The sequence below is a fragment of the Hyperolius riggenbachi genome, chromosome 12, assembly GCF_040937935.1.
Source record: "Hyperolius riggenbachi isolate aHypRig1 chromosome 12, aHypRig1.pri, whole genome shotgun sequence".
NCBI lineage: Eukaryota > Metazoa > Chordata > Amphibia > Anura > Hyperoliidae > Hyperolius > Hyperolius riggenbachi.
The window spans coordinates 149,190,653-149,215,043 of record NC_090657.1 but is presented as its reverse complement, the minus strand read 5'-3'; the positions used below and the strand labels follow the sequence as shown (position 1 = coordinate 149,215,043).

Genomic DNA, 24,391 nt, shown 5'->3' with positions numbered 1-24,391 from the left:
GCCCTAGTAAGAAAATCTCTGTAGTCTCTTTCTGTTTTCCAGTACAGCATGAGTTAAAAAATATGAGTTGTTAACTATGCCAGAGAGAGTTTGTTGACAGCTTGTTGAAATCATTAGTTTTACTGAACAGTGGATAGAAGCCAAAACGGATGAAATAAGCAGTGAGATAAAAATTCTGAGGTTTTAAGGCTGGAACGTTCAGAGTAATTAGTTCTGTATAATTTTCAGCTAAATGAAGAAGAATGTGGATTCTAAACAGCAGCTGTGATAGTCTTATGCAATCTTAAAAATGTACCCATTAAACTACACTTAAAAAATTAGACTCATTTGTATGTTAATAGCCCTATATTTTTTACCAGTACTACACATACAATTAAGTATCTCATAAGTTTATTTTCACTTCAGGTCCACTTTATGTATCCATTCCCGGTTTCCTTTAAAGCGAGAGGGATATGGAGGCTGCCATATTTATTTCCTTTTAAACCATTCCAGTTGCCTGAATAATACCAGAAACAAGCTTGCAGCCGATATTGTCAGATCCAACAAAAATGTCAGACACCTTATCTGCTTCTGCTTGTTCAGGGCGTATGGCTAGAAGTATTAGAGGCAGAGGGTCAGCAAGATAGCCTAGGCAACTGTTATTGCTTAAAAGGAAATAAATATGGCAGCCTCCTTATCCATCTTGCTTCAGTTGTCCTTTTAAAAAAAACCTTCCAAAGCTAAAAGATGCTCCTAGGTTATCCTCAGATAATGGACATACTTCATTGATGTTGATTTCATCAACAGTCCATACTTCCAAGAGGATTTTTGATGTCTAAGCAACCTATAGCCAGGGCTAGAGCCCAGTACAAGTTTTAAACTTCAAAACAATCCTTCTGATTGTTACAGATGACAGTCTGCTTGTGCCCAGTGATGGTTTATGCACACTGGGCTCCACTGAGCTGCATGTACTGACCTATGGAAAGGGGCAGGAGGCTCCTTGACAAACAGATAGAAAATGGAAGCATTGTATAGTCATCTAGCTGATGGCCAAAAAGTCACAAACAAGCATTTTGCTTGACAAAGTAAAGTACTGAGTTCTAAACATAGGTATCGCAAATAGCTGAATCTCGTAGTTTCAGCATTTGCATGGACAGCTCCAAAGGCTGCAGTATGAATTGGCACTGAATTGGGTAAGTACAGTAGATTTCTCAGGGAGCACCTTAGAGCGAAGACATTGGGAATTCTGTTGCAGGGCAGTTTTGTACAGTAATTTCTGAATGCAATTAATTTCAATACATCGTATAGCACTTTATAATATTAGATATTGCACTCAATCATTCATTGTATTAGTTTTATTTTCTATGGCTACATCTGAATATATTTCCTACAAGTCAATCTGATCTTTGATTTATTCTCACGATTTTCAGCTGAGGCCCAGTGCTAACGTATATGACTTGGCCAAGAACTTCAATCTGGAAGTGTCAATGTTTGAACGTCTCATAGAGTCGGGATTACCATTTGTGCGTCTGAACTACCAGGTAAAAAAGCAGTGATCATGACACTGATCACTGGGGCTTGTATGAGTAACAATGTTCTCCTTGTCATTGTTTAGGTGAAAAATGAGGCCACCACACTTTATCAGGGCTCTTTTCCACTATAAAACACGATCGCAATAACATTTCAAACCAATAAGATTGCGATTGAGCTACTATACTCAGTATAGGTGAGCTCAATCGCATACAAAACGCAGCAGGACGACGATTGCGCTCAGGCCAAAATCACCATGCAATTGGCAATTGGCCTCTGCCATTTCCATTAGTTTTATTGTACCCTGCGTTTTGCGATCTGTTAGCAATCGGAATCAGATTGCAAAATGCAGATAAGTATATTACTTTAGAACAATTTGAGTCTTTTGAACATTGAATCCTTCATGTAATAGTGATGTGCCCAAGGATTTCATGTTGTCTACACATCATGGCATAGCCACCATCCCCGCCACTCCATTGGCCTGCACTGTCTTTCTTTCACTTTTGTGAGGCAGAGAGCGGCGTCTGAGGTACACAGAGGCATGTCATGGGTCAGAGAACATGCCTCTGTGTCCCATCTGTCCCCGCCTCAGGTTCTCTTTAATGAGTTTCACTTAAAGAGAAACTCCAGTGAAAATAATGTCATTAAAAAGTGCTTCATTTTTACAATAATTATGAATAAATGATTGTAAAATCTTTTAAATCCCTGATTTATATTCTGACATTTATTACATGGTGACATTTTTACTGTGGGCAGGTGATGTAGCTGCTGCTTGCTGTTTTGGCAGTTGGACACAGCTGTAAACAGCTATTTCCCACAATGTAACAGGGTTCACAGACAGGAAACTGCCAGAAGTACCTCGGTACTCAGAGCTTCTTGTGGGAGGGGTTTCACCACAATATCAGCCATACAGCGCCCCCTGATGGTCTGTTTGTGAAAAGGAATAGATTTCTCATGTAAAAGGGGGTATCAGCTACTGATTGGGATAAAGTTCAATTCTTGGTCAGAGTTTCTCTTTAAAGCAAACCTGAACTGAAAATTTAAAAGTCAAAATAAACATACACACATACTTACCTCCCATGTAGGCTTCTAATCAATGTCTTCCTCCTCTCCCCCGCCCTGTTTGTCCACTGTGATCAATGGAATTCTCCGTACTCCATTTTGAAACTGGCCATTAACCCATAACAGCTTCCTGGTCAGCACTCTGTGAAACTGTAATATTCCCCACTTGAGCCATGGGGAGACATGGACATTACCTTGCTCATCAGTTGTCCTTTCAGTTATAACTGACATCAACTGATATATAACTGCATGCAACTAGTATATTTCAGTTCTGACAAGATCTTATCAGAGCTGGAGGGAATAGTTGTAACCAGATAATGGTGAGCTTCTGAGAAGAACTGGTGGCGAGGTAAGTATGTATTATTCATTTGCAGGTACATTATGTGTTTATTTTAAATCATTTTACTCAGTTCAGATTCCCTTTAAACTTCATGTAACTGTTTTATTTTCAAGCTGCATACATTTTCAAAAAAAAATGTGCATCATTCTGCATCAACTCAGAATTATTTGCATCTCATTGACCATCCCTACTAAGCACATATCACATTTCTATTTTTAACCACTTCAGCCTACAGTGTTGTTCACCTTATGCATCCGAGCAACTTTTACCTCCCATTCATTTGCCAATAACTCTATCACTAATTACCACAATTAATTGATCTATATCTTGTTTTTTTCCGCCACTAATTAGACTTTCTTTGGGTGGTACATTTTGCTAAGAATTTTTTTTTTCTAATTCGTTTTAACAGGAAGATTAAGAAAGAAATGGAAAAAAATCATTATTTCTCAGTTTTTGGCCATTATAGTTTGAAAGTAATACATGCTACTGTAATTAAAACTCATGTATTTTATTTGCCCATTTGTCCCGGTTATTACACTGTTTAAATGATGTCCCTATCACAATGTATGGCGCCGATATTTTATTTAGAATTAAAAGGTGCATTTTTTTCAATTTGCATCCATCACTATTTACAAGCTTCTAATTAAAAAAAAATATATAATAATATACTCTCTTGACATGCATATTTAAAAAGTTCAGACCCTTAGGAAACTATTTATTTGTTTTTTATTGCAATTTTTTTTTAATTAAAAATGTATTTGGGTAATTTTTGGTGTGGGAGGTAAACATCTCATTTTAAATGTAATATAATGTAATTATTTATTAAAAAATGTATGTGGGTGCAGTTTACTATTTGGCCACAAGATGGCCACAGTCAAAAAAGTCCTGGAAGTGAACAATCAAGCTTCCAGGAACTAGAAAGAGGACGGGAAACATTTTTTTTTGCAGAAAGACCGCAGTCTCTAATAAGAGACTGTCGTTTTTTCTGCGGGGGACTTAGATCAGTGAATGGGAGCTATATTCCCATTCACTGAACAGGGGGATAACGGCAGGTGACGGGAGTGCGCCTCAGGTAGCAGGAGCTGCACAGTCTATCTGAATGGATATATGGTTAAAAGGTGACATTTTCCTGATTTAAAAAAAATGTATTAATTAAATGTATTTTTCAATATTAAAAATAATCTCCATAGTATATATTTATTTTTTTAATCATCTGACATCCACTTTACTTCTTCAACACTTTCACGTGGTGTTTTGTGTTATTATAGCATCGTATGAGGCCTGAAATAGCTCAACTGCTGACTCCCCACATTTACAAAGAGCTGGAGAATCATCCATCTGTGCTCACCTATGAAAATATCAAGGTGAGGAAGAGCTTCTGTCCTATGCAAACGTGAAACTTTATTTCTTATCTGTAAATTGCACATGACAAAGTTATTTTTGTATTACATACATGGCAGCTATATTTGAAAATGTTCTTTAAAGGGACCCTGAACAGTGACTTAAATTAAAAGATTTCACTTACCTGGGGCATCCTCCAGCCCACCGTAGGCCACGAGGTCCTCCTGGCTCCTCTCCTTGTCCCTCTCCCTGCTCCCGTTACCGGCGACACCGGCTCTTCCTGGATCCTGACGCATGGTTTCATCACACCGGCCGGCGTGACAGGTCTGCACATGCGCGGTTTTCTAACGCTGAATGGCACATGCGCAGACCTGTCATGCCAGCCGGCGTGATGACGTGAAGCAGCTGACGTGATGACACCATGCGTCAGGATCCAGGAAGAGCCGGCCCGACACCCGGCCCGAGGACGCCGGGGGACCTCGCGGCCTACGGTGGGCTGGAGTAAGCCCCAGGTAAGTGAAATCTTTTAATTCAAGTCACTGCTCAGGGTCCCTTTAATTTGCCACCTTCATGTGACATTAGGTGACACTGAAGAAAAAAAAGTGTGATGAATTGTATGTGTAGTACGGGTAATACAACATTAGTAGCAAAGAAAAGTGTCTCATTTTTATTCAGTTTATATTTATTATAAATGTATTATATTACAATTATTAAATTATAATTTATTTATTTTTTTATAACATTTCATCATTCTCTAATATTTGCAGTTTACAAACTATACTCTGTATTTTAAACTATGAAACAGAGCTGGAAAGTTCAAAGGGGCATTAGCTCTGCAGTAAAACCTTATCTCACCATGTCTCTCGCCGTTTCTTGTTTAAGTTCTTCAGAAAACTCCTCTCTGGCTGAACTAGTTGGAGAGCTCAGATAAGCTTTTGCATAGATAACAACTCTTCCTGTACTGGAAACCACATAAGACTCATATCTTTGCTAATAATGTTCTATTTCTCAGCTGTGCTACACATACAATTCATTATATCATACGTTTATTTTCACTTCAGATTCCTTTTAACCATTTGCGTACGCTTATACCGTGCGTCGGCAAAGTGGCAGCTGCAAGACCAGCGACGCAGTACTGCGTCGCCAGCTGCAGGCTGATTAATCAGGAAGCAGCCGCTCGCGCGAGCGGCTGCTTCCTGTCAATTCACGGCGGGGGGCTCCGTGAATAGCCTGCGGGCCGCCGATGGCGGCTCGCAGGCTAAATGTAAACACAAGCAGAAATAATCCGCTTTGTTTACATTGTACGGCGCTGCTGCGCAGCAGCGCCGTAAGGCAGATCAGCGATCCCCGGCCAATCAGCGGCCGGGGATCGCCGCCATGTGACAGAGGACGTCCTGTCACTGGCTGCACAGGACGGATAGCGTCCTGTGCAGCCCGGATCACTGGGGGGACAGGTAGGAGAGGGAGGGGGAGGGAATGTCGCTGCAGAGGGGGGCTTTGAGGTGCCCCCCCCCCCGCAACTAGCCTGCACGCAGGAGCGATCAGACCCCCCCTGCACATCATCCCCATAGGGGGGAAAAAAGGGGGGCGATCTGATCGCTCTGCGTGCCCGCTGATCTGTGCTGGGGGCTGCAGAGCCCACCCAGCACAGATCCCATCAAACAGCGCTGGTCCTTAAGGGGGGGTAAAGGGTGAGTCCTCAAGTGGTTAAAAAGAACCTGAGGTGGGAGGGATAAGGAGGCTGCCATATGTATTTCCTTTTAAACCATACCAGTTGCCTGGCAGGCCTGCTGATCCTGTGTCTCTAATACGTTTAGTCATAGACCCAGAACAAGCATGCTGCAGATCAGGTATTCTGAGTCAGCTGACTCAGGTTTTACTGGATTAGCCATATGCTTGCTCCAGGGTTTTGACTCAGATACTACTTATGCCAGAAGATCGACAGGGCTGCCAGGCAACTGGCATTGTTTACAAGGAAATAAATATGGCAGCCTCCATTTCACTCTCACCTCGGGTTCCCTTTAGGTAAGCTCAACAAGGTGATGTGCAGCCAAGGTGGCTCCATCCCCACCACTTACTCACCTGGTCACTCAGACCACTGACTATAGCTACATTGGCTTCAATTCAGAAAGGGCTGTTTGTTTAAGAAGAAATCAGGTCAATATTTTAGACTTTTTTTTTTCCAAATTCACTTACGCCTGCGGTAATTTACAGAAAACCTTGCTTCAATTCACTTAGATCTGTTTGGTAAACAGTAGAAGTCTAACCAGCTGTGGAGTATGTCTCTGCAGCAAGTTACGTTCTGCAATGGTGGTCTTCTCCCACTTCTGTGCAGTGACAGCATTACATTAGTAAGGCATTCCTAGCATCCCTTTAGATCTACATGTCCACCTTTAGCACCTCTGAATCTCTGTATCAGTCTTCCTCACCATTATTATTATTATTATTTTCTTCTTTTTTTTTAGCCCGAATTTACATGAACTTTCAATAAACATAAGACACACCATGTATACAATGAACAGAGGCGCCAAAAGTATAAAATTAGATTAAATGAGCTATTAAATACCAACTTAAATGGCAAAAATGAAGGTGGAACACAGAGGTGACACAGAGGTGCTTAACTTGAATCCTTGTGCAGATCGCTTGATACTCCTCCCTGTATTGCCTGATGGAGCGGGATTGAGCCTGCGAAACGCGTTGCAAATTTTTTTGGGGAGTTTCTAATAAATGTGTTTGTCTGTCTGAATCGCAGTCGTTGTCGTGTCTGCTTGAGGGAGGTAAGACCACCACTTCCTCATTCATTTTTGCCATTTAAGTTGATTTTTAAGATCATTTAATCTAATTTTATACTTTTGGCGCCTCTGTTCATTGTATACAATTTCGAGTCCACCCTTGGTTGAGGGTTGCTACCCCTTTTTTCCTGTCTACAGAGAGTGACTTCTTAATCCTGAGTGGGGTCAGGATAATCTCCCCACCTGCCTTTACAGTGGTTGCCTGCTGGTGACCCTGACTTGTGAGTATTTAGCAATACGAATTTATTGCTACCTTATCCAGTACGTATTACACTATTGGGGCTCTTGGTGTTCCCTGTTTTTATAAGACACACCATGCTTGCATGATCTCGCCAGTTGCTCCTCAGCATCTTGGAGCAGGAGTCTAAAGGGTAATTGTCTAAAGGGCTGCAGGCTCTCTTTTCTGTTGCCTGCCTGGGGAAGAGAAACTTCTCCTGCCCGGCACTATATAGGCACCAATGGAGGGAGTACCAGGACGAGTTGGCTTCTACTATTAGCTGGATCCTTTGCCTGTAGCATTTTATCAATTGCAAATTGTTGTTTAGCAACATCTGTAGCCTCGGAGATAAATACCAAACATGTCACCTGGTTTTACCGAATGCTCTAATCTTTGTGAACTGACATTTACTGACATGTATTGAGGTATTTATCACACAAGTCGATAATTTATCTCAGGCACCAGCTGAATTGCAAAGGCTAATTTATTTCATCCCACCATAGACAGACACCATAGATCAGGCAGTAGGTCTAACAGCCGTTTCGCAAGCTGGCAATGCTTGCTTCCTAAGAGCAATTCAGCTGGTGCCCGGTATCCTTTACTCTTACCACACAATTGATGTCTTTAAACCGGAGGCACAGGGAGCAAGCGCTAAGGACCCCCCAGAAGGCTGCCTGTTTTAGCATTTGGTGCCGATCTTTCTTTCAATTATTTATCACGGATAATTTATCTCACTGGTCGGTAATATCAGCTTGCCATGTCGTAACAGCCTTTGTGACTTGACATTTGCTAAGATGTTTGGAAAATCAGCTGTTTTCTGCATTAGTGCTTGCGGTAATGCTTTGTGAATTGAAGCCATTGTGTATGGGAATAAATAAGCAATAAGCCTTGGAACTGCAATACTACATAACTCTCTGTGTGGTCCTTATTATACCGACCATTTATTTTTTAGGCTACATTTCCATTGTAGTATGAAAGTTTCGCATCCAAAAAATTGAATGCGATTTTCCTGATTGGTGAAAACATGTAAATTTGTACACATTTTTATGCGAATTGTTGTACCTGAAAATTTGCATTAGTCAAATTTAACATAATCTACCTAGTAGCAACTTAAACATGGCTGCTGACAACTTCCTGTAACCATGCATTTAATGCGAATTTTCGAGCAAATAACATGAAAATTTGCCTTGCTATCCAATGCCATTGCAAAGCATTATACCCGAATCATGGCCGATATGCATAAAATATTCAAAAAAAAGAAGCAGGACCTCAGATTTTTTTTGCATGCAAATGCTTACAAAAATTTGCATTAAATGGAAACTGCCCCATTCACTACCATTTGTTGCTAAACTAATGCAATGTTTTGGCCACGAGATGGCACTGCACATAATTCCCAAGTAATCTAAACAGTAGACGGGAAGTAGTAAGTGTTTACTTTCACTTTAATGAAAGCGGAAGTCTTCCTGACGCTGACTTTCATTCTACACAGGCACTGTGATCGGGTTTGGGAACAAGATGTTCTCATTCACCGATTATGAAATGGCGGGATTGCAGTGGAAATGAATGGCAGCGGCGCAGGGATCAGGACTGGCTAGGTAAATAAGCGAATAAGTATATCTATGACCCTGGTTGTTAAGTGAAGTTCCAAAGAGCGTAAATATACTGTACGTAACAGCGGTGGGAAACTGGTTAAATAAATGCAATTAATTGTGAATTTATTTTATTTTTATTTTTTTACTTTTAGGGAGTGTCATCCAACCTCTTCTTTGTGAAACACAACTTCTTAGAAAAACACATTCATGATGGAAAAAGTCACGAGAATGAACATGAAGCTGAATTTGTGGTGGAGCTCTGCAAGTATTTCCTGCATCAAGAGTACAAGCCATCTCAGATCACCATCCTTACTACCTACACTGGACAACTTTACTGTCTTCGGAAGCTCATGCCTGCTAAAACATTCTCTGGAGTTAAGGTGCATGTTGTGGATAAGTACCAGGGTGAGGAGAATGATATTATTCTTCTCTCGCTAGTCCGTAGCAACAACGCTGGAAACGTAGGTTTCCTTAAAATTGCTAATCGTATTTGTGTGGCACTTTCTAGAGCCAAGAAAGGACTGTACTGTATTGGCAACATGGATATGTTGCGGAGTGTGAAACTCTGGAGCCATATTTTTTGCACTCTAAAACAGAAGGGACAAGTTGGAGATCATCTTATGCTTTGCTGTCAGAATCACCCGGAGATGCGTACTCTTGTCAGTAGTGCCAAACATTTTAAAGATGTTCCAGAAGGAGGCTGCACTAAAAAATGTGAATTCCGACTGAACTGTGGACACGTGTGCACTCGTGTGTGTCACCCGTATGATCCAGAGCACAAACAGTACCAGTGCTTCAAGGATTGCCAGAAAGTTCTGTGTAAAGATGGGCATAGATGCAAACTGAAATGTTATGAGCTTTGTGGTGAATGCATGGTGGAAGTGGAGAAGCTCATACCAAAATGTAATCATCTACAGATGGTGCCATGCAGCATCTCTGAAAATACTTTCTGTTGCACAATGCCCTGCGATAAATATTTGCAGTGCGGTCATCCGTGCGAAAAGCTTTGTGGAGAGGACTGTGAAGTGCGCTGTCAAAAAGAAGTAACAGTAGATCTAAAATGTGGACACCAGCAAAAAATTAAGTGCTGGCAGAAGCGGGATCTAGAGTTTGGCATGCCAGTGAAATGCAAAGAACCTTGCCGAACCACATTAAACTGTGGTCATAAATGCTCTGGTACCTGTGAGAGGTGTTTTCAAGGGAGGTTTCATGAAGGCTGCAGCCACCCCTGCAAGGCTGTTTTAGTTTGTTCACATGAATGTCAAGAACCTTGCACAAGGAATTGTCCTCCTTGTAGTAGACCATGTAAAAACAGGTGTGTCCATAGCCAGTGTAAAAAGGAATGTGGAGAGAGTTGTGTGCCTTGTATAGAGCCATGTTCCTGGAGGTGTCAGCACTATAGGTGCTCCAGGCTCTGCTCTGAACCTTGTGACCGTCCACCTTGCAGTCAGCCTTGTGAAAAGCAGCTTAGTTGTGGACACCAATGCATTGGATTTTGTGGAGAGCCTTGCCCCAAAAAATGTCGAGAATGCCACAAAGATGAAGTTACAGAGATATTTTTTGGTTTTGAAGATGAGGAGGATGCATGTTTTGTGCAGCTAGAAGACTGTAGTCACATTCTTGAGTCTTCAGGCATGGATACCTATATGAAAGGGCAGAGTGATTCAAATGAGGACTGTGCAATTAAACTTAAAGAGTGCCCAAAATGTAAGACTCCAATAAGGAAAAACTTAAGATATGGGACAGTCATCAATCAAACTCTAAAGGAGATTGAGAAGGTGAAAGAAAGGGTAAGGGGACTGCCTAGTCAGAGAATAGAAACTAGTAATCGCCTCATCAGAAATCTAGAGCAAATGGTTGAGGTAAGAAGGAACTTTAGTGATGAATATTACAAATTACAGGAGACACTGGAAGATCCTGATACACCACTCAGAACATTAATTAGTGTGGAAAACTTGATGTTGTTCTATGATAAGCTAGCAAAACTCTTTGGTGCCATAAAGAAAGTAGATGATAAGGAGAAGACTGGATTGAAGAACCGTTTACAAGAGATTATGAAATGGATGAACAAGACCCGTTTAATCTTTACAGAACAAGAGCTGTCTGATCTGCAGACAGAAGTTACTCGATTTACTTACCTTCTTGAGCTACTTGTAAAATGTCAAGAGGCCAAAGGAAGAATTACAGCAGATATTCTAGAGGAAATAAATATCATAAGAAATATATTGGAAAACAACAGAAAATTTACAGAAGAAAATGAAATCTTTGTGAAGGGGAAGCTTAAACAGCTCAATCAAAAGCTTCCAAAGACAGGACTTGGGATAACGGAAAGTGAACGTGTCATGATTGTGAATGCCATGGAACTTACACAGGGACATTGGTTTAAGTGCCCCAATGGCCATGTCTACTGTATCACAGAATGTGGTGGAGCAATGCAGCGCTCAACATGTCCAGAGTGCAATTCAGTGATTGGAGGAGCAAATCACATGCTTGAGTCAAGCAACAGGTTGGCATCTGAAATGGATGGAGCTCAACATGCGGCTTGGTCTGAGATGGCAAACAATATGATGAATTTCCAAGATCTCCTTGACTGATATCCTGCATCCGGAGGGAATTCTGTAAACTCAATTAACAAAATGTGGCAAAAATCATAAATAACCTTCCTGAATTGTATACTGCAAACACAGACTAAATGTTCAAGCCCCAAGAAAACACTTTAGATTATTTTCTCTTTTTAATAGTTTTCCAAAGTCCAAATACATATTTACTGAAAATGTTAGTTAGCTTATTTTTAAAAATATACTAATTGCCTTGTTTATATTAACAGCTTAAATGAATTAAATGGGAACTGGATTGGGCTGTAAATAAAACATTTTTAATTGATACTGTTTTAAACTTTATTGGTCATCAAAAATTATCAGCTGTAAAAAATAGCTCAATAGGTTTATTAGAGGTGCCAACAAAGGATAACATACATTAAAAGCAGGATAAAAAAGGAGGTGGGGTGGATTTACCTCCTGTGAGATCACTCAGGTAGTCAGTTTTCAAAAAAAGAGAATTTATTGCGAACTTGTAAAACTCTAAGGGCCCGTTTCCACTAGGAGCGGTGCGATGCGGCTACATAGCCGCATCGCACCGCAGGTGTCCTGAAACACATGCACAGCAATGGAAGAGTTTCCACTGCGTGCATGCGATGCATATGTAAATGTAACATTTCTTTCAGTGCAACGCCACTTTTGTTAATATTATGCACTAAAGCAATTGAATTTCAGATGTCACTGCTGTGCTCTGTACATGTAATGCACAATGGCAGCTTTCTGGCAGGAAATACTAAGTGGGGAAAATTAATTTTTATGTAAAAATAGGGCACTCTCAGACATGCATTTTCTTTGTAGTGAATTAATCATTCAACTTCCTGATTGAAGTAGGATTCTAGGTAGGCTCTGGCTCTGTAATGCCACCAACAGATGAAAATACAGTATATCAAACTGTGCTGTTGCTATGGATTCAAGTAAGCTTAGTTTGATATTTTTAATAAGTATGTTAAAGTTATAGTAGCTGCAGACTGAAAAAGTAAGGTCATTTTTAAGACAAGATTTAAAAAATGTGTAGCACTAGCACTGAGTCATATTAATGTTTGATTAAAGTGTGGGTTACCATTTCTTAGACCGAAGCCCTTTGAAATAAACCATCCTCCTCAAATGATTGATTGGCAGCTCCAGAGACACTTGAATGCTCAGGTCCTGAATCCTTGAAATTACAGTGCTTATTATTATTATTTTTATCTTGGCTGAAGGAGGGAAGACACACTCTTTAAAGCATAGTTCACAATCATGCCACAGTACAGCATAGGTGTAACTAAGGAGAGCAGTAAAGACATATCGTGCCTGGACATACGGCAAGATAAATAGGATATTTTTAAATGAATTGCAATAACTGACACAGCACTTTAATTTTAAAACATGAGTTTCTCTGACATTAAAGATATTATGCAGTTTTACACTGTGCAGACAGCAATGATCCACATGCCCAGTCTAATCTTGACAGTTAAGTCCTCTTAAAGAGAAACTCCGACCAAGAATTGAACTTTATCCCAATCAGTAGCTGATACCCACTTTTACATGAAAAATATAATGATTTTCACAAACAGACCATCAGGGGGCGCTGTATGACTGATTTTGTGCTGAAACCCCTCCCACAAGAGGCTCTGGTACCGTAAGGTACTCTGGGCAAACTGCCACAATGTAACAATGACACACACAGGAAATGGCTGTTTATAGCTGTCTGTTAAAGCCAGAACAGCTACATAATCTGCCCACAGTAACAATGTCACCATGTAATACATGTCAGAATGTGAATCGGGGAGAGGAAAGATTTTACAATGAGCAAACTCTGACTAAATCATGTATACATAATTATTGTAAAAATTAAGCACCTTTTTATATTAAATTATTTTCACTGGAGTTCCTCTTTAAACAGGAACTCCAGTGAAAATAATTTAATATAAAAAGGTGCTTAATTTTTACAATAATTATGTATACATGATTTAGTCAGAGTTTGCTCATTGTAAAATCTTTCCTCTCCCCGATTCACATTCTGACATCGGGGAGAGGAAAGATTTCACTCCAGTGAAAATAATGTAATAAAAAAAGTGCTTTATTTTTACAATAATTATGTATAAATGATTTAGTCAGTGTTTGTCCATTGTAAAATCTTTTAAATCCCTGATTTACATTCTGACATATATTACATGGTGACATTTTTACTGTTGGCAGGTGATGTAGCTGCTGCATGCTTTTTTTGGCAGTTGGAAACAGCTGTAGACAGCTATTTCCCACAATGCAACAAGGTTCACAGATAGGAAACTGCCAGGAGTACCACGGTCAGTGTTTCTTGTGGGAGGAGTTTCACCACAATATCAGTCATACAGCGCCCCCTGATGGTCTGTTTGTGAAAAGGAATAGATTTCTCATGTAAAAGGGGTACCAGCTACTGATTGGGATAAAGTCCAATTCTTGGTCGGAGTTTCTCTTTAAACAGACTCTGAAGCGAGAATAAATCTTGCTTCAGAGCTCAAAGTTAGCAGGGGCACGTGTGCCCCTGCTAAACCGCCGCTATCGCGACGCTAAACGGGGGTCCCTTCACCCCCAAACCCCCCACTGCAACACTTGGTCGCAGACTTGGTCGCTCCTGGAGGCAGGGCTAACCGCCGCAGCCCTGCCTCCAGTCGTGTCTATCAGCGGCACATCGCCGCCTCTCACCCGCCCTTCTCAGTGAAGGAAGACTGAGAGGGGCGGGGGAGAGGCGGAGATGCGCGCTGACAGACGCGCGTGGGGCAGGGCTGCGGCGGTTAGCCCTGCCCCAACCAGGAAGCGCTCCCCCGCTGCACTGAGGGGATTTGAGGGATCAGGGACCCCCATTAAGCCGCGGGATAGCGGCGGTTTAGCAGGGGCACACATGCCCCTGCTATTTATGAGGTCTGAAGCGAGATTTATTCTCGCTTCAGACTCTCTTTAAGTATGAGGCCAGACATGGAACAGTTAGCACTACTAGAGATGCAAATAATTTTGAGTTGATGCAAGATTATTCAAACCACATAAGTAAATGTATGCAGCTTGAAAATGGACCAATTGAATTCCACCTTGGTGAGATTTGGTTGGTCCATTTTCAGGCTGCATAAATTTATTTACAGAAATTAGAATCTTGCATTAATTAAGCATTCTTTGCATTTAATGTGAAATGAAACTCTTCTTTGCTCTAAAACATTATTTACAGCATATTGTATGCAACCAGCATTTTTTTTTTTACTAGAACAGCATTCAAAGGGTTAAACACCGGACAGAAAGCTCAATGCTGGGAAGCTGGACACATCCAAACTGGAGATAATAGAATTAAAACACAAGATAACATTAAGTGAGGAATGTAAACAAACACTTCTCTGACACTGCAGACTCTCCTGAACACAGACAGTCAGTCAGAAAGCATTTCTGCTTCTATTTCAAGATGAAAAAAAAAACAGTTATGAATACAATGCAAAGTCAGCTCTCAGAGCAAAAAAAGTGTATTTTGGAAACTTGTAATTTCTAAATGAATAATAATGCTTATGCACACAAGCAAATATGATAACCGTATGGCATATAAAAAGTAGGAAAATAGGTTTTATTGAATATTATATCAAGGTTTTATACCGCTTTAATCAACCATCCCTAACTACTACTAATCCTTGGTACTGCATCCTGAAGTGCAGTAGGAAGCGGGCACATTGTGACTTATTGTCTTATTAGACAGTTCAGCGCCAGAGCAGCAATAAATACATGACTACAGGCTAAAATTTCACTGGCTGCATTTGCAACAATTCTCAAGGTTGACCGCAGTTAATATTTGTCATGAATAAAGTTTTTTTTTACTACTTTGACTTGACTGCTGTTTTACATAACATTGTATGGAATTTTTTTTTTTTTTTTACTTTGTGATGACTAAACATAATCATTTCTATGAATCATGTGTAAAAGTGTTATTTCCCATATAATTGTATAAATAAAAGCTTACATGTCAAAGATTGTGTTGTGTAATAGTGAACTACATAAAGCAGCTAACACATGGAAGCCTAGTCCCAAGAGTGATTCTGGGACCAAAGATTGGCAGTACAAGTTAGAACATTGGTTGTGATCTGTATTGTTTACCCGATATTAATTGGCCCAGCTTCACCTCCCATTTTCTCTACATAGTCATAAACTTGTGAGCTCTGCCGAGCCATAATATTTCAGAAAAGTACAAAAACTAAAATGTGGTAAAATCCAGAACAAACTTAATTTAGTGGATTTGCAAGATGACTCCAATCAGCACATGATTTAGTAGATTTCTTGGCCAATTATGCATGTCCATGCCTACGGACAAGAGAGGGAGGAGAAAGGGCAGAATCCTTAAAGGACTTACGAGGCCTGTTTTGTAAAAAAAAAAAATCAAAAAAGTTAGATACCTGTGTCTGTTTGTAAGGCACGGAGGACGCCGTCCGCGCCCTCCGTGCCGTTCCGCCGGGTCCCCGCTGTTCAACATCCCCCCGAACGTCCCCCGACCGCACGGCCCGGGTCGGGCTCTCCAGCCTTCACAAAGATGGCCACCGGAGCTGGCCGCGGCTGCGCAGTCCGCATAGCCACGAGTGCGGCTGCGCAGCTCTAAGGCCAACCCCCCGATCCACGTAACAGTAACGTGGATCGGGGGGTTGGCCTTAGAGCTGCGCAACCCGGCGGAACGGCACGGAGGGCGCGGACGGCGTCCTCCGTGCCTTACTAACAAACACAGGTATCTAACTTTTTTGATTTTTTTTTTTACAAAACAGGCCTCGTAAGTCCTTTGAAGTGAACATTAACTGAGTGGGGGAAAAAGGTTAACTTATCTGAGGCTTCCACTAGTCCCCTGGAGACGTCCTGTGCCCTCCCAGTCTTGGAATGATGCTCCGGTCCTCTGCTGCAGTTAAGTTTCGTTTTTGGCGACTGGCCCTAGCTGCTCGAGTCCCTTGATTGCGCTTTTGTCTCCGTGGCCGCCAGCGATGATCAGATACCCTCGATCATGGATTCGACTTATTCGGCCGTGATTCAAAAAAAAAATCTGGAGAAGTCGTGATTTTTATCCAGATTTGAAATGGCCTTACGCAAATTCGGCCCGGATTTTACCCGTGATTGCCTTTAAAATCCTGGAATCACGGTCGTGATTCGTGATTAAAAGCCTGCCAAAACCCGCCAACTGTAGAGGTTATTAGATAAGCCCCATTACGTGGTAGAAGCACCAAATTTGCCAGATATGTTAAGAAGAATACAGGGAGAGTAAAGAATTGAGAAGAGGAAAAAAAAGACCTTATTGTTTTTTAGCTGTCTCACTACCGAATAGGAGTACTGGTAATAAATAATCTGTTACACAATGCCCATAGGGCTAGACCAATATGTACAAAGTTTGATCACCAAATGGGACCCGTCTCATGTGTGTGACGTAGTCTCACCTGAACACACGAACGATTTACTGTTTGTAAAGATGAGGACATAAGGATCTTACTGATATGGTCTGTATAGTGTTGACAGTAACCAGGAGATGAGGGTCTTCACTGATCCCCCCCACTGGAAGATTCAAGCAGTGGGGTGTAGCTATCTCATCCCTGGTCTGCTCACTGAAGACCTATAAATTGATCCTATTTGCCTCAAATTGATAATTACACACAAAATATGTAGCGGCAAGAATGAGTGTGCGTCGCCCTGATTTCAGGGCATAAATATCTCGCACACACCTCTATGTTGAGTGGACCGCACAAAAAAAGACCCCATGGGGGTCATGAGGGAGATAATACCCCTTCACGGAAGGGAACTGGGGTCTATGATAGACAGTGAGTGAGATGGTGCCCAAATATACAGTGCTCTCAACAATTGTTTCACCCTTGAAGCAGGGCGTCGTCAGGAGAAATTAGTGCACAACATAAATACAGTAAAAGCAATCCCCACACCAAGTGTCAAAATGTCCCCCAGCAACAGCCCAAGTCAGAGCTGGCTGACTTGGGCTGTTGCTGGGGGACATTTTGACACTTGGTGTTGTGCACTAATTTCTCCTGACGACGCCCTGCTTCAAGGGTGAAACAATTGTTGAGAGCACTGTATATTTGGGCACCATCTCACTCACTGTCTATCATAGACCCCCAGTTCCCTCATGACCCCCATGGGGTCTTTTTTTGTGCGGTCCACTCAACATAGAGGTGTGTGCGAGATATTTATGCCCTGAAATCAGGGCGACGCACACTCATTCTTGCCGCTACATATTTTGTGTGTAATTATCAATTTGAGGCAAATAGGATCAATTTATAGGTCTTCAGTGAGCAGACCAGGGATGAGATAGCTACACCCCACTGCTTGAATCTTCCAGTGGGGGGGGATCAGCGAAGACCCTCATCTCCTGGTTACTGTCAACACTATACAGACCATATCAGTAAGATCCTTATGTCCTCATCTTTACAAACAGTAAATCGTTCGTGTGTTCAGGTGAGACTACGTCACACACATGAGACGGGTCCCATTTGGTGATCAAACTTATTGTTTTTTAGAAAATCGATTTTAAAATTTCAAAGGAAAAACATATACATTTAAATGCGATTAGTTAATAAAGCAAAACCCGCTGACTTTAGTGGTTAATGGCAAAGCCCCCTTACATTCTAGAAACACCAAATTTGCAGGATATGTTAAAAAAAAACAGTGGGAAAAAATATTCTTTTCCTATTTTTTAAATTACGTGGGGTCCCCCTTAAAGAGCATATTTAACCCCTTGTCCCCCATGCAGGCTGGGATAGCCAGAATGTGGAGCCCCAGCCGACTGGGGCTTCGCACCCTGAGCCTGCATGGTGCATGGTATGGGGGGGGGGGGGGGCAGCCAAGCCTTCCCCTCCCCCCAGAGCTCTTGTCCAATTAATGGACAAGGGGCTCTTCTCCACCTCCAGTGCCCCAGGAGGAGGTGGAGGCGATAACTCCCTGGGGGGGTTCATGATGGCATCTGGGAGTCCCCTTTAAGAAGGGGACCCCAGATGCCTTTCCCCCCCCCCCCCTCCCAGGAGAAAGTAGTATAGGGATACCCATTTTTACAAAGGGTTAAATCAAATAAAAACACAACCACAAGAACAGTCCTTTATTGTTCTTAATTAACCAGAAATACTTACCTGTACCTTTAAAAAAATGTTCTCACGACAATATCCTTGGAAAAGGTCCCATGCTAATATCCTCTGTCTTGCGATCTTCAATAAGTTGAATGAAGATCACTGCGCACCACAGCCACACACGCCACCACCACTGCAGGATATGTTAAAAAAACAGTGGGAAAGATATTATTTTCCCATTTTTTTAAACTTTATTTTTTTTTTATATGTTCAGAATGTGGGAAATAAAAAAAAATGACATGGGGTCCCCCCTACAGAGCATATTTAACTCCTTGTCCCCCATGCAGGATGGGTTAGCCAGAATTTGGAGCCCCGGCCGACTGGGGCTTCGCACCCTGAGTTATACCAGCCCGCATGGTCCATGGGCAGGATGCTCCTGTGCAGGATGGCCACGGTGACTGGCCATACACTGAAAACAAAACTTGGCTATGGTGGGGGACCAGAGCATTGTTCCAGGATGGCGAGAACACAGGATGTCTCCAGGGGTCTAGTGGAAGCCCCAGGCAGGTAAGTGAAACTTTTTTCCCCCACTCGGTTAAGGTTCTTTTTAATGTGTGGAGACATTTATGGTGGTTGGCTTGAAAATCCAGTTGATCATCAGTCTCCTGAGTGGGGTCAGTCTTATGCTGGGAATACACCATGAGATATTTTGGCAGATAGATGGTTTAATAAATAATTTCCGACATGTTCGATCTGATTTGCGTTTTTTGGGTTTTTTTTTGCGGTTTTCTGATTGCTTTCTCATAGAAGTGAATGGAAATCGATCGAAAAATCGATTGTAAAAATAATCGCACAGTAAATCTGCTGAAAAATCTCATTGTGCATTACCAGCATAAGAGCATAAAAGTGGCTCATACAGACGTAAGATTGTTTCCTAATTTGACCACAGTGGGCTACCAATAGACATCTATCACCAACTGTCCATAACACAGTGGCTAAGGAGCAAGCAGTCTTGCAGTAATAGAGTCTCAGGATTCTTGGCTAGAGCCAGCGGCGCCCCCCTCCTCCTATTATGAGCGGCGCGGGAGAGCGGCATATAGAGCAGGCTCCGGCGTGAGGTCCAGCAGGCTCAGACGCTAGAGGTCCAGCTGCCCCCGGGCTACGGTGTCTCCTCTGTATGCTGGTCGCATTCGAGCAGCATACAGAGGAGACACCGTAGCCCAGAGGCAGCTGGACCTCTAGCGCCTGATTACCCCGCCGGAGCCTGCTCTATATGCCGCTCTCCCGCACCGCTCATAATAGGAGGAGGAGGGGGGCCCCCGAGATCAGGGAGGGAGGGGGGCCCTACCCCACTAAGCCACCCGTCTGCCCACCCACCCGCCCCGGCTACCTAACTGTCCACCCACCCGCCCCGGCTACCTAACTGTCCACATACCTGGCTACCTAACTGTCTACCTGGCTACCTAACTGTCCACCCACCTGGCTACCTGGCTACCTAACTGTCCACTCACCTGGCCACCCGGCTACCTAACTGTCCACCCGGCTACCTGGCTACCTAACTGTCCACCCGGCTACCTGGCTACCTAACTGTCCACCCACCCGGCTACCTAACTGTCCACCCACCCGGCTGCCTAACTGTCCACCCACCCAGCTACCTGGCTACCTAACTGTCCACCCACCCGGCTGCCTAACTGTCCACCCACCCATCCACCCGGCTACCTAACTGTCCAGGGCTACCTAACTGTCCACCCACCCGGCTACCCAATTGTCCACCCACCCACCTACCCGGCTACCTAACTGTCCACCCACCCAGCTACCTAACCGTCCACCCACCAACCCGGCTGCCTAACTGTCCACCCACCCAGCTACCTAACTGTCCACCCACCCGGCTACCTACCCGCCCACCTGGCTACCTAACTGCCTACCCGGCTACTTAACTGCCTACCCTCCCACCCAGCTACCTAACTGACCACCCTCCCACCCGGCTACCTACCGGTCCACCCGGCTGCCTACCTGCCCACCCGGCTACTTAACTGCCTACCCTCCCACCTGGCTACCTATATACCTTCCCTCCCACCCATCTACCTATCTGCCTACCCTGCCCACCCGTCTACCTATCTGCCTACCCTGTGGGGAAATATGCTGACAATCTGGTTGCAATTTGTGGGGAAATCTGCCACTAATCTCATTGCAATTTGTGGGTAAATCTGCCACCAATCTGGTTACATTTTATTGGGAAATCTGCCCACAATCTGGTTGCAATTTGTGGGGAAATCTGCCAACAATCTGGTTGCATATTGTGGGGAAATCTGCCAACAAACTGGTTGCATATTGTGGGGAAATCTGCCAACAAACTGGTTGCATATTGTGGGGAAATCTGCCGACAATCTGGTTGCATATTGTAGGGAAATCTGCCGACAATCTGGGTGCATTTTGTGGAGAAATCTGCCACCAAACTGGGTGCATTTTGTGGGGAAATCTGCCGACAATCTGGATGCATTTTGTGGGGAAATCTGCCGAAAATCTGGTTGCATATTGTAGGGAAATCTGCCGACAATCTGGGTGCATTGTGTGGGGAAATCTGCCACCAATCTGGGTGCATTTTTTGGGGAAATCAGCCAACAAACTGGTTGCATATTGTGGGGAAATCTGCCGACAATCTGGGTGCATTTTTTGGGAAAATCTGCCGACAATCTGGTTGCATATTGTAGGGAAATCTGCCGACAATCTGGGTGCATTTTGTGGGGAAATCTGCCACCAAACTGGGTGCATTTTGTGGGGAAATCTGCCGACAATCTGGATGCATTTTGTGGGGAAATCTGCCGAAAATCTGGTTGCATATTGTAGGGAAACCTGCCGACAATCTGGGTGCATTGTGTGGGGAAATCTGCCACCAATCTGGGTGCATTTTTTGGGGAAATCAGATTTCTCCACAAAATGTTTGGGTGGGAGGTCCGTGGGGTTGGAAGGTCGTTAGGGCGCCCATAATTTTTTTTTGCTATGAGGCCCAGTCATTTCTAGCTACGCCCCTGGCTAGAGCATTACCTGCATGGCATCTGCGTGGGCTTATACTGAGTGCCCTGCATTCTTTCCCTGTCCCAAACACATACTGGTAACTTACCTTGCTTCCTTCCAAGACTGGCCCTAAACTGTGGTAGGGACATTAGCTTGTAAGCTTATCTAAGGGATGAGTGAATAAAGTTGTTCAGTGTACTCTGTTAACCACTTAAGGACTGCAGTCATAAAACCCCTTAAGGACCAGAGCCTTTTTTTCCATTCGGACCACTGCAGCTTTCACGGTTTATTGCTCAGTCATACAACCTACCACCTAAATGAATTTTACCTCCTTTTCTTGTCACTAATACAGCTTTCTTTCGGTGCTATTTGATTGCTGCTGCGAGTTTTACTTTTTATTATATTCATCAAAAAAGACATGAATTTTGCCAAAAAAATGACTTTTTTAACTTTCTGTGCTGACATTTTTCAAATAAAGTAAAATTTCCTATACATTTGAGCGCGAAAGTTATTCTGCTACATGTCTTTGATAAAAAAAACAAAACATTCAGTGTACTGTATATACTCGCATATAAGCCGACTCGCATATAAGCCGAGGTACCCACTTTCCCACCAGGAAAAAGTGATTGACTCTCATATAAGCCCCCCCTCCAGTATAGTCTCAGGATTAATAACCAGATGTGCCCCCAATATGAGGCATCCCAATACCCAGTAAAAAAAAGTCAGATGTGCTCCCAGTATGAGACATCCCCCCTCCCCAAAGCCAAATAGGCCCCCAGTATGAAGCAGACGATCTCTGAATAGCCAGATGTGCATCCATGTCTCTGCTAATTGCCCCGCACATCTCCTTCGCTCCCAGCCTCTTCTTGACACAAATCCTGCTGACAACCAGGACATTGCGGACATTGCCCAAGACAAATCTTCCACACCCTGGAGTCTAGACTCTCAAATGTTGCTAACTGAAGTGCATTTCCCTATGATGGCAGATGATGATTCTCAATAGACATAGGACAAATCATTAAGGTGAAGCTGGACTCACCAGGGCACTAAAGTACTTCCCACAGGATCTGCAAAGCTGCAAGCAGGGAATATAACATTTCCTTGTAACACAGCCCATGTCTGCAATGAATACTTTGCTTCCATCTCCTCTGCACGTCTGATCTCCATGTGCACTAGTGTTGTCCGGATCATGAACGATTCGGATCTTTGATCCGAATCTATTTTATGAGTCGATCATCCGAATCATCAAAATGAGTGATTCGGATCGTAAAAGGGGCGGGGCCAGGAGCGACACGCCCCCTCTCAGCGGGCAGCGGGGGTCCTGGAAGCAGAGCAGGGATGGATAGCTGAGTTGGAGGGGAGCCAGCCTTGCAGCCACAGGTAGATGAGAGAGAGGGGACATTGGGTGCCACTGCCAGATATGTGTAGAGCACACATACTGGCTATAGCGTGCTGCTCATTACAGGCTGTCTGTTCCGTAGTGCTGCATAGTGATCACATTGGAAACTTTTGGCTCAGCACAGCTCAGTAACTTTGCAGGCACTGTGATTGCAGCGTAATATGATCCTCCTGCACTCGGCACTAAACAGCTGCACTTATCTTCTGGGAATGCTTTCTTTCACTGTGCGACGTTTGCTTTCAAAGTATACAGATGACCATATAGGTGAATTATATGTAAAGCATATGATTGCAGCATGTGGGTATTGTGTGCTAACATTTCTGCTCTCTGCTCGTCCCTCCTCCCTTCCCTGTCCACTCCCTGCCCTCTGTCCATCTTCTCCCCTTCTCTGTGTGTCCACCCCCCTCCCCTTCTCCTGTCCACAGCAGGGAAAGACCTGTCCTGCTAGTCATTTCACCCCGAATGCATCGGTAGTAAAATGATCCGAGATTCGGATCAAAGATCCGGATCTTTTCAATGATCCGATTCGAATCATCCGGATCATTGAAAAGATCCGAACTTCCCATCTCTAATGTGCACTTTACAGCTGACTTCCTGACTGCTGCCATCTACTGGGCATGTGCTGAAGACAGCAAAGCATGTAGGGAGATGTAGTTTCTTGAAGCCCGACATTTACTTGTAACTTGGACTGTCATTACCCTGCTCCCTCCACACACGCTGAAGCCTGGAAATGTACAGTTGCTTCCTGTATTCTCAATGCTGCATCCTCCGTGGCAATGCTGTGCTATTATGTGCCGATAGATGTGTTTATGTGACAAGCGGCCACACGCTGTGTTATTATGCCCGGATCTGTATACTGTGGCTGCAGCTCACTATCAGAGCTTTATGATAACGAGCTGCAGCCATGGCAGTATACAGATCCGGGCATAATAACAGCGTGTTATTAGTAATTAGTCACATAAACACATCTATTGGCACATAACAGCACAGCATTGCCACGGAGGATGCAGCATTGAGAATCAGGGCCGGATTTACCATAAGGCACACTAGGCACGTGCCTATAGGCGCCTTATGGGGCAGGGGCGGCACCTGAATGTCCCCTATAGTAGATTTAAACAGCGGCAGAGCGCCCGCAGCGCAATTCCGGGTGTCCTGTCCCCGGCAATAGACAGCCGCACAGTCAGTGTCCCTCCTACCGCTTTGCAGGGGGAGTCAGAATGCAGCAGGACCTCAGGATGCAGCACTGCACAGCAGGGTAGGATCGGGTGACTGTGCGCTGTCCTCCAGGCTGTATTTATTCATTTGCTACCTCTGGCTGCCGGGAACGGACGAGAGAGTTACCACTGAAGCTGTGGAGGGGGGATGGGAGAGAGGAGACAGCGTGTTCGATTAAATACAAAAAGGTTGGTCTCCCCCCTTCCCTTTACACATGGTGCAGGCTGAGTCAATAGTACAGGCAAGGGGGGAGTCATGGAGCGCTGCTAGGGTTGCCAGGTCGG

At 43.4% G+C, this 24,391-nt stretch overlaps 1 protein-coding gene across 2 annotated transcripts in view; it reads left to right on the top strand.

The window, feature by feature from the left end:
- Positions 1 to 11,956, top strand: part of ZNFX1 (zinc finger NFX1-type containing 1) — a 56,770-nt gene extending 44,814 nt beyond the window's left edge. For both annotated transcript variants that reach the window (XM_068264328.1, XM_068264329.1), the window contains exons 12-14: positions 1,410 to 1,520; positions 4,180 to 4,275; positions 9,006 to 11,956. In XM_068264328.1, coding sequence (XP_068120429.1) covers positions 1,410 to 1,520; positions 4,180 to 4,275; positions 9,006 to 11,447 — 2,649 coding nt within the window. In that variant the 3' untranslated portion in view covers positions 11,448 to 11,956. The remainder of the gene's footprint in view (positions 1 to 1,409; positions 1,521 to 4,179; positions 4,276 to 9,005) is intronic.
- Positions 11,957 to 24,391: the final 12,435 nt, after the last annotated feature.